Source organism: Protomyctophum bolini, assembly GCF_963924005.1.
Source record: "Protomyctophum bolini genome assembly, chromosome: 16".
In the NCBI taxonomy this organism is placed as follows: Eukaryota; Metazoa; Chordata; class Actinopteri; order Myctophiformes; family Myctophidae; genus Protomyctophum; species Protomyctophum bolini.
This window is the reverse complement of record NC_137877.1, coordinates 32339023-32350497: the sequence shown is the minus strand read 5'-3', so window position 1 is coordinate 32350497 and position 11475 is coordinate 32339023. Positions and strand designations below refer to the sequence as shown.

The 11475-nt window shown below is 41.1% G+C and overlaps 1 protein-coding gene across 1 annotated transcript; it reads left to right on the top strand.

Moving 5' to 3' along the window:
* Positions 1-1845: 1845 nt before the first annotated feature.
* dnajc3a (DnaJ (Hsp40) homolog, subfamily C, member 3a) lies at positions 1846-11263 on the top strand. Its single transcript, XM_080785874.1, has 12 exons — positions 1846-2096; positions 2615-2728; positions 3183-3307; positions 3739-3813; positions 5689-5841; positions 6220-6401; positions 6758-6877; positions 7104-7209; positions 7740-7860; positions 9198-9330; positions 9639-9787; positions 10079-11263. Exons 1-12 carry the CDS (start codon positions 2015-2017, stop codon positions 10219-10221), a joined length of 1503 nt encoding a protein of 500 aa, XP_080642000.1. The 5' UTR covers positions 1846-2014; the 3' UTR covers positions 10222-11263.
* Positions 11264-11475: the final 212 nt, after the last annotated feature.

Below are 11475 nucleotides of genomic sequence, written 5' to 3'. Positions count from 1 at the left end.
CCCATCTCTCTCCAGCATTCCTGTCAAACTATACTGTAAATCTATATCACTAAAGGCAAAAAGCGCAAAAAATATCTTAAAAGAAGAGAAGAAAAAAAATCTCCATATATTGACACGGTACAACGGGTATTGCATAGCCGGGTGGGGCATGGATCCATCTTCTGTCATTACAAGAACTCCATATGGGTATGGGACACATAATAACTGGGTGGGGCATGCACTTCCAACTTGCATCGTTCCAAGTCTAAAACGCACCGATGGCAGCCAGCTCATAGTGAAATTATAATTACGAAGGTCCCCCCACACACACACACTGCCTCAAAGTGCAACAACAAGAAGAGGAGACTGACACATAACCACCAACATATAGGACCTATAGCTCCTTGCAGTGATGGACAAAGTGGCCTTCAGTTCAGTAGGCCTATTCAAAAGTAGGCTACAAATTACGAACTAGCCTACATTTTTAATATCAATGAATGCAAACCAGCAATTTTCGAAAATAGCATAGCCTATACAATATTTGAATTTGAATTAATCCATATATCTTTCCTTTGGATCCTGGATCCAAGTCAAAAGTGTAATATGATGAGACTGAGTGAAAGGCCACCCACTTAGGGTGACCAGATGTCCCCCTTTGCGTGGGACAGTCCCTCATTGCCAGGACTTTTCAGGCGTCCCACAAATTGAGACCATGTCCCACATTGTGACTGGCAGGCCTCACTGCTGAAATGCCTTAATAGTTAGTCCCCTAATAGTTAGCTCTCTTGCCTCTTTCCTGCAAGATGTGTTATTATTATGTGATGTCTGTTAAAATAACATGAGAAATATCCCCTAGGCTATGGTACCAAGTCGGCCATACCACCCATGACCAAAATTTGCATTTAAAACAAAATGTGAGACATCAGTTTGGATCTGATTCTGGTCACTAAAAGTGGCATTGAGGGCTTTCCTGTTGTTCTGTAGCTGCTGTCTATAGTGGCTCAGTGCAGGGTGACAGGTTTGAACTGCATGGCCAAAGTGTCTACAGAACCTGTATTCTCAGTTGAGATTCTGGTTGGTTTACATTACTGGTCAGGTCAGTGGGCAGGCTGCCTTCAGGTGTTAAAATACCAACATAAGTCAGAAGTCCATGAGCCAGAGCTCCAAATGTGGTCTATGATTACCTAATCTGGGTTCCCAGGAGTTTTTGAGACGAGATTACCAAATGAGTAGGCAAAGCCATAGAAGACAATTTTAAAATGTCGACGTTAGGCCTACATGGGTTAATATAGTTTAAACGGTTTCAAGTAAAGTACTGTATGAATTGATGACCCTTGTACAGGAGTTTTTTGATATTTACATTGGATGACACATTTTAAGAAATGATCACCATGAAACTTCCCCAGTTTTCTGAAATTGTACATTTCAATATGCAAATGAGGCATTATATAGGAAAACATGCCAGATTTTGCACAACTTTCCAGAATCTAAATCGGAAAAATGTGATATAGCCAGAGGCAACCTTCTTATTTAATGTTGTTTACATGTTAGAATCAAAGGTTTTAAGTAATAAGTCGCTAACTCCCGTCCCGTCCCCCCTGTCCCACACAAGTGATATTCTGCCCCTCAAATGAACACTTTGGAAGTCACCCTACGTACAATACACTGCCTGTGGTGTTAGCTGTAATGCTTATGCTTACCCATACTTCCACACTGCCCACTTCTCTTCTGCCACGCAGGGCCCAGTTGTCCATATTCCACTGGCTGTACCGTACCGTACGCTGCCGTGGCTCCTCTCCGTTGATCCAAACGTGGTGGGAGGAGTTTTCCAGCAATCCAACCAATTATAGCCGACCACGACCGGCCGACAGACTTCACTAGCCTGTCCAGACCTGACAGAAAAGAAAGTGATGTCAAACGATACTATCCTGAATAGCTGCTGTCACCACATGGGACTGGCAATAGTAAATAATACACACTTCAAACGACACTAACGTTAGCTATTTTATTTTTGAATAGATAAAGTGACAGAATCATGGTTTCAATCGACCATGTAGCATACAGAATCTTGACTTACATCCCATATGTGCTTGTTTTGATTGATCTGCGATTCGAAGGTAAGCTTAAATACTGTCCTGTATAAAGTTAATATTACAGAGTGTTAGTTTGAGCTTTGACCATTTGTCATGAAGGACAACTACACTGCAATACGTAGCTCTTTGACTTGTATACGGAAAGGAAAGGATTAGCTTGCTTGTTAGCATGTGCAACTTTATGGTTGGATTTCAGATTGACCTAGCAGATATAGCTACTTGCTAACGTTAGCTATGGTTTGTTTCACATGTTTGTTGTGTAGTGACTGCCTCTGCCACATCAAATGACATATCGTAATATTCACAACTGTATAGTGACAACTGATAATTGGTTAAAAATTAAAATTCCATCTCTCCAAAGAGCAGGAGGAGGTTTCAGGGTGTCCCCATGCTAAATGATTGATGGTTAGAACTAAGGAACCAAATGTGGACCCTGTGGGTTTGCAACTGAGATTGTACATACGGTATGGCCAAATTCCTGCCAAACCAGAGGTTCTTCAAATGAAAAGTCGTTGCTGTGAGGGCTAATTTCTGTTTTTCAGGAGTGAAGTGTACTAGAGATGGGAGTACTGTGGAGAGCCACCTTGAGATGGGAAAGAAACTCCTCGCTGCTGGCCAGTTAGCTGATGCTCTCTCTCACTTCCATGCTGCTGTTGGTAGGTGTTGAGGAATTCTGGATTTATCAGGCTGTTTGGCAAACAAGTATTTCTAAGATAGAGGTTTATATCATGTGAGAGGCACATGATACAGTATATAGTGGTCATGATGACCTGTGTGTATCATGTGCTATCATGACCTGGTCATCCATCCATATACACATAGATAGGTGGGACCTTGTGTCATAGCTTTACTCAACATAACAATAAATAACAGGCCAGCATGAAGTAGCGTCTTGATTCTATAATAGTCTGATTATTATCAGACTCTACATAATCATAAGGCCAACATAGTCAGTATCAGTCTAATAGTGAATAAAGATGGCCAATCAAAATGGTTGTTTTAGAAATTGTCAATGTTTACAGTAGATTATTCCCATGGCGCTTTAGGGCAAGAAAAATGAACTGCATTGATAATGTTTGGTTAGTAATGATTTTGTTTACTCTCTTCTAGATGGAGATCCTAAAAACTACATTGCATACTACAGAAGAGCTACAGTTTACCTAGCCATGGGGAAGTCAAAATCTGCTCTGCCAGATTTGAGCAGAGTCATAGAACTCAAACCAGACTTCACCTCTGTAAGTAGTACACAACACTTGCCCCATTTAGGCCTGACGTCGAAATTTAAAAAAATGTCTTCTAATCTAAATTCTGACAGTTTTCTAAAATACCCGTGTTTCTATGTAAAAAATAGCAGACCTACAAGTTCTACAAGTTCTACAAGTTCTACAAGTTCTGTAGATCTGCTATTTTTCAACAGCTAAAGCACACCAAAAGGGGTTCCCGCCTAGAATGAGTTAATAGCATATGCATGTTTTTTAGGAACCTGTGTACGAAAACTCCTTTGCACACAATTATGCACACATTTTGTTTCTCAAGTTTAGTCAGTTCATGTCAGCCTTAATTATGCTGGGAAAGAAGTACGTTATATCAGCTGTGCCGCTGATAGACCTAGATTACTTACTGTATACATAAACATTGCAACACATTTTCCACCCGCTTTAAACAGGCAAGGCTTCAGAGAGGAAATATCCTTCTGAAGCAGGGGAGGCTGGACGAAGCTGAGAGCGACTTTAAGAAAGTGGTGAGTGTAACAGTGATATTGTCCATGGAAGTAAAGAGTGACTAACTGTTGTTGAGTTATTCACCAGGAGGGGTCAGTGTTTGTCTGCAGGTCTAGTCTAGTGATACAATGAATCTATTGGTTCAGCCTAAAAGTAAGCAGGAAGGTTGGGCTCAAATTAATCTGAAAAAATATTAATTGAAATGTCCAGTTACAGGCAATTATAAAGCTATTGTTAACCACATTGATTGGAAGAAACCTAGTAGTTGTGCGTTTTCTTCTACTGTATATACAGGATATATGGTGCACACTGGTATATTATTGTAATATATTGCAACATTCAGCCTTTTCTGGCCTTTAAGGAGTTCTATCCTAAGCGTCCACAGCAGCCTGTAGATATTAAAGTTGGCAGCCATAAACACAGAAGCACCCAGGGGGAAGTGGACTAAGTAACGAGAGGAGACAAATCCGAGTTGTTGTTTGACATTAAAAATAAGGAGCGGTGCCCCAGAATGGGTTCCCAGATTGCATTCAAGCAATCTAAGGCACTGTTACAACCGAAAGATAGTCGATCTACAAGCTCACAATGTGTCGTGACTTGTGAACTTGTAGAACTGCTATTTATGTTTTGAAGTCATTATCGCCCAATACCAAATGTACAGTTACAGTAGTACGTCTGACATTTTCAATGTAGGTGGTCCAGAACTCTTAGATTGAGTGCCATTGGAAAAACGGGAAAGCTGTGCATTCATAACATACAGTAAATCATAATCTAAGAAGGTGAATAGTATTTAAATTGGTAGCCAAATCTCGTGTTGGCCTTCGGATATCATTTCAGGTGTTCATTAAGGATTAAGAGTGGAATGCTGTGAGAGATTTTGCATTACTATTACCATTATGCAGAGAGATGTCGCATAACACTGCCAGAAGATATGAATGCCCTTGGTACTGATCTCCATTTCTTTGATAACACTTAAAGCTCTGTTCTTATGCCAAGAACAATGAAGTGGTAATCCCTCTTGAGAACGCTGGTATGAGGTCAGTTATTGTCATGTATTGCCTGAGGCTTGTGGAAGGTCTCTGCCATGAGAATGTAGGGTCTAAACTCCCTTTATAAAAAAATTATGCATAAGAACCCAAGAATGTAGGCTAACCTACATAGTTGGCATGATTTTGTCTCTTTTTAGTATAGCAGTTGATTTATTTGTAAACTGTAATATGAACTTCAGGTAGTTTGGGTGGAAATGCCTTTTGAATTAAATGTAAATACTGTTTTTAGTACATTTATGAGAGTACCTATGGTGTGGAAAGTTTTATAATTGAAATCAACTGTCATAACTCCAGCTTTAAGAGGGCACTGAGCCATATTCCCAGCAGAGGGCAATAGGCATTTTGACTAGCACCGTTTTATGTGGACCATATTTTGCCAGTATGATGTCGACGGGCCTGGCTGGAGGTGCACGCTGTCCTGCTGTTTCAGCAGTCCAATACATTGGCATGGTGTAATGTATCACATTTATTCATTACCCTCTTCCCAGGGCTGAGCTAGCAGGAACACTGATAGGAGAGCCAGGTCTATTTGTAAAGGATGTGCCATTAGCTGAGATTGCTATCGTGAAGATGACGACCTTCTATGATGAGGATGATTATAGTGTAATAGGGTTCCAGGGAACGGTAAGTAAGCTCTGCCATGATTGGCAGTGCTTTTAAGAGGTAAACTTGGCACAGTCTTGTCCACTTTGAGAGAAGTCAGTGGACAGAACCAAACACGTTGTGAGTTGCTAATCTACAGTATATTCCTCACTCCTCTAGTGCCAGCCTCCCCTGTGCAGGTGGTTAAATTGCTTTAATCACCATACATGCTGATGTAATGCCTTTCCTCCTCACTGTGCTCAGCTCAAATCCAGGCCCAGTGAAAAAGAGGAGGAGGAGGCTCAGAGACTGCTCACCAAGTCGGACGAAATTCAGCGGCTGGTGACTCAAGCACACCACAGCTTCAACAGCAAAGATTATGTGACCGCCGCTATCCAACTGGATGCCATCATTGAGGTGAGTACACTGTACAATCCACCAAATGGACCCTCACAGGCTCCATTTGTACAATCAGAGTTAAATTAACACCCAAGATTCTATTATTGCAGTGGTTCTCAAACCTTTTAATTTCAAGGACCACCTTGTAGTTGATCAGCGCTACATACCCGTAAGCGGTCCATTTGTAACCCCATCAAAGAATCCTGAGGCTCCCCAGACCCCACTTTGAGAATCGGTGCACTATTGTACCAGGCCTTGCCTACAGGAAACACCAAGTCTATTTTGTGCCTGATCTTCCTGCCGTCCTGCCACTGTAGCAGATTGTAACGGTAAAACGCTACATGTATGTTGTGACATTTGTAACTGAGGTTTAACCTCTGTCTATTGCTCTTCCAGACCTGTGTATGGGATGTGACCTCTCGCGAGCTGCGGGCAGAGTGTTTCATTCAGATGGGCGAGATGGGGAAGGCCATCAGTGACCTTAAAGCCACGTCAAAGCTGAAGAGCGACAACACTCAGGCTTTCTACACACTTTCTACCATCTATTACAGCCTCGGAGACCACGAGATGTCACTCACGTAAGACCCATATCATATCAGACCGGTGCCAAACTTATTTATTTCTGAACAAATGCATTCAAATTCCTATAACAAGTCAGATGAGTCAGATGGCACCAGAAATCAAAGAAATATGAAAAATGTCTACTTTATTTCAAATAGTACAACATGGATGGAATTCTCAATGATTACTCAATGAGTCACCCCAAAATATTGGTTAAATTATACCATACAGTGTATGGTATAATTTAACCAACATTTCGGGGTATGGCATACACCATACCATACAACAAAACCAATGAGATCTATTATATAAAGTACTGGACTGATTAAAGAAGGCTCATGAGAGTTAATCATCGATTAAACATTATTTCCAGTGAGGTACGTGAATGCCTGAAGCTGGACCCTGATCACAAGCAGTGCTACAGCCACTACAAACAAGTGAAGAAACTCAACAAACAGATCCAATCCGCAGAGGAGCTGATCCAGGAAGAAAGGTGTGTTTTTTGTGTGTGTGTGTGTGTGTGTGTGTGTGTGTGTGTGTGTGTGTGCGCGCGCATGCATCCTGAAATGACTCAACTCTCAACTGCTGCCATTCACTGAAATATGAAAGCATAATCGACAGTCAATTTGAGAGATTCCATGGTAGCGGCTGCAGCAATTGTGTTGTTTTCCTAGTGTTGGTGTGTCAATTAAAATGCCCACCTGCTTGCTGCATTTCAGGTACGAGGACGCGGTGAACAAATTTGAGGCTGTGATGAAGACTGAGCCCAACGTGCAACATTACAAACACCTTGCCAAGCAGCGCATCTGCCACGCCTTGGCACAGGTACTGTGCCTCCTCATTGCTGCCATGAGCCACCTACACCAAAACCTAAACCTTTTCAACAGTTTTCTGAAAAAACAATGTTTCTGTATCAGTGAATCTCAAATCTTTCATGTCAAGGACCCCCAAAATGATATTTATTTGGCTGTGGACCCCCAACTCAAAATACTTTCTTACAGGGACCACTCGAAGCAAAGATTTGAGTTGAAAAAATATATATTCAAAGATTTTCACACCAATGTTCAAAAATAGCAGATCTAGAAGAAGTAAAGCTCGTAGGGCGGCACAAAGTGACGCGCTATGAGCTTGTATATCTATTTTTGAAAGCCAAAGTATAACATAATGCTTTTTAGCTCAAATCTAAAATGACACTTGCTTTCCCGGTTTTAAAGGGTTAAACTCACTGTATTTTGTACCTAAATCCATAACTTTAAGAGAGATAAGAGCTGTGGTTTAGTAATCCATGTAGAGTTGTAGACAAAGGACACTCAGTGTGTGTGTGTGTGTGTGTGTCTGTCATGTGTACTGAACAGGGCCAGGAGACCAGTAGGGCGCTCTCAGTGTGTAGCGAGGTCCTCAAGTGGGACCCAGAGAACGTGGACGCCCTGAAGGACAGAGCGGAGGCCTACATCCAAGATGAGCAGTATGAAGAAGGTATGGTGGCTGCCCAAAGGATTATTTTAGGCTAGCCTTGGTTGCTGTTAAATGAGTGCGTAGTTTTACTGTATCATCACTGTTACACACAGGCGCACAGCACACGATAACGTACAGTAGAACCTTGATTACATCCACTAAACATACATTCTTCTTCCAGTCATTTCGTCCACCACAAAAGTCAGTTTGAATTGTAATAAATCCAAGCAAAATTAAATTACCATTAATAGATATAATGGTCAAAAACGTATGCGTAACTGTTTAAAAAAGCGATTTAGTTGAATCATAAGTTTTGGCAGAAAGTGACACTTAAATATTGCACATCTGTTAAGGCCTCCCGGTTATCCAATATCATTATAACTATATAGAACATATCCCCCCTCTGGGCAGTAACACAATGTGTTGGAAGTAAGCACAACCTGAGTGATCTACAGCTGTCATGGCTCCCAGGCTGGAGTTGAGCACCGCCACTCGTTTATCATGGCCATTAGGTGCCGTTTCCAACACGCACAAGTGTAATGCATCTCCTGGCAGGCTGTGGAAGAGACGAGCTTGAAACGATGTTATCCCCTATCTATTGTCAAGCCACCCTGTAGTCCAGCAATAACGGTCGTTGTCAGTCCACACTTTGTCGGACCATCTGCCTTCCCCCTCACCTGGCTGCATTTGATTTGTCAAACCTTTTTGAAATGTTAATGAAAGCCTCCTCTGTGTGTGTGTGTGTGTGAGCAGTGAGCACAGAACACCAACATAATCTCAAGACCTGGCCATTAATAGACTGTGCCTACAAGTTGCTTTTCATGTCCTTTCCAATTGTTTAGGCCATTTTGACAAATTGACCATTAATAATCTCACCTCAGACAGTTGAGCAGAAAATAATGAAAGCCCAGGCAGAGGCTTCTCTCCCTCAGCTCTGCAACTACAGGGAATGTTTGCTGGGCAGATTTCCATTAACACATTATCTGCTTAGGCGTGAACACCCCAGCAGGTGGAACAAAGCGTCAAACCTCACACAGGCTTTTAAACTGTCAGATTCCTGTGGACCGTGTAATAACTCAGGCACACACGCACAGACACACACACCTCTCAGTACACCTCACATATTAAACAAGCCTCAAATCTTCACACACTTATACTGTACCATGAATTTTCTAAAGATAAACAATGTGGCTGCATAATTCACACTACGGTGAGGTGATTACCAACTGTCTGTACCAAGAATAATAGTTGGGGCAATATCATTTTTGGAGAGGGTAGATAATAGGGAAAATGTCGAGTGCCATTCATATATTAGTTGGGTGAATCAATAACTGATGATGATCCTTCTACATTTGCAGCTATTAATGATTATGAAACAGCTGGCCAGCACAGCGAGAATGACCGTCAGATCAAAGAGGGCTTGGAGAAAGCTAAACGGCTACTCAAACAGTCTCAGAAGAGGGACTACTACAAGATCCTTGGAGTAAAGAGGTACAGTAGGCAATATTTGTGCTAAATTTACAATTTATGGAAGCCCATTCTCACCACTTAGTAAAAATGTAAAGGCCTGAATTGCTCTTCTTTTTATTTCATATCCCTGAAGTATTAATCTCAGAATTCAGAAGAGATATTATAATTCTTGGTCACAATTTACGAGAATAAAACTCTGTAATATATTCTGTAATATAAAGACAGACGTGTGAGGAAATGGCATTCCACAACTGGACTGTAACAGTAGATCATAGGAAATATTGTTTGTCGTCTATACTTTCTTTATGCATCTCTTGTCACTTTGACAGAACGGCCCAGAAAAAGGAAATCGTCAAAGCCTACAGGAAACTGGCAATGGTGTGGCACCCAGATAATTTCCAGAACGAAGACGAAAAGAAAAAAGCAGAGAAAAAGTTCATAGACATCGCTCAGGCCAAAGAGGTGCTCACTGACCCAGGTAAAAGGCCCAAGGTCTACATGGACTCTGCAGCTGTCTGTCAGGGTAATGCCACTCACCCAGTGAATGTCAGGACAGGCTGAATGTCAGACTGCATCAGAGCACTGAGGAGATGATGTGAACAGTTCATTACTGTAGTTGTCACTGTTTCCATGTCAATGTCTCCATTTTGGAGACCGTCCATCAACGGCTCCATCAGACATACACCACATAGATGGTCCTTTTATTATTTATTTATTTATTACTTCCATGTTAATATGTAGACCTGTGTGTGTGTGTGTGTTTCTGCAGAGATGAGAACTAAATTTGACCAGGGAGAGGATCCCATGGACCCAGAGAGCCAGCAGGGAGGACATCACCATCACCAGCACTTTCATCAGGGTTTCAATCCCTTTGGTTCTGGACCCTTCAACTTCAAGTTCAACCACAACTGATAAAAAAATCACCTCCAGCACAGCTGGAGCTGTATTGTATTTTTTTTACCTCCCGATTTAAAGGGAAAACACCAACTTGAAGAATGCCGGTTCATCCCGAGAGTGCTACAGTTTGTAGTACTACAACCCACAAGTGAATTCTTAGTGTTTTCTCCACACCAGATTTCCAAAGCATTTTACTATTGGGTTATCAATTCTGGCAGGGAATAAGGTCTGTGGTTAACATAAGCCTTTCATGTTTTGTTCTGTGACATACAATAATGGCTGTTAATATTGCAGCCATGAATTTTGAAAATGTAATGTGCTTTTTAGCATCCCTATTCTGGGGATGTCATAATAGGCAAATACTCAGCCAAATTAGGTGAACGTTTGGCCAAAAAAGCAGATCTACAAGCTTGTGACGAGTCGCAAGCTTGTGCTGTAGATCAGCTATCTTCGCTATTGATGTACAACAAAGTATATAGGGTTTAAGTACGTTGTGTGAGAAAGAATCATTTGTTATAATTTGTGGAAATATGAGATTTTGTTGAAAAAACATTATCCTAAACATTTGTTGCCCAGTTTGTTTTAATTTATCCAAAACCCAAAGCAAAAATTCCTTTGCAAATCTTTGGTGGAAACCATGGCAGAAGTAACTTTTGGGTTGGCCTACAAAAAGACGTCATTCCTGTAGCAAACTATTGACTCGCAGAGAGAGAGGTCTTGGAGGAAACTGTGACATTATTTCCAGAGAATATCAGCGATGTGTCCTTGAATGATACAACGTTGGATTCCATGCTGCGATAAAGCCGTTTCTATGCCAAAAACAAAGTATGCTGTGTCTGATGCAGAATTTACCTGCAATGATTTAAATCAAGGGTAAACGTTTCATTCCAAAGCAATGACTGCTTCCTGTCGGAATTGTACACTGAAATGTACATTCATTCTTTAATGTGTACAGGTACACATTCATAAAAGGTACACATTGTACAATGGTATTTTCTTTTTATATGAATGGAGGTTTTGTTCTGAATTGTAAATAAAGATCTATTTATGCTTAGAATGGGGGATTATGCTTAACTTTTTTTTTTTAATTAAGGAATTTCCCTGTACTCGGGGTTGGGTTGATCCACTCCAGTTAACGGCTCCAGTATTAAAATACAGAAGCTTCCCATGTGATCATCTTTTGCATCAATCCTTTTCCTGAAACAGAAAAGAAAATTGGTCATATCAGCATAATAGATTTAGTGCGACATCAGAAATTACTTTCATTGA

Coding starts and splice junctions, on each gene's coding strand:
- dnajc3a (XM_080785874.1), top strand. CDS start 2,015: ATGGTTTCAATCGACCATGTAGCATACAGAATCTTGACTTACATCCCA. Junction 3,814..5,688: donor AGAGCGACTTTAAGAAAGTG/GTGAGTGTAACA, acceptor CACTGTGCTCAG/CTCAAATCCAGGCCCAGTGA. Junction 9,788..10,078: donor AGAGGTGCTCACTGACCCAG/GTAAAAGGCCCA, acceptor GTGTTTCTGCAG/AGATGAGAACTAAATTTGAC.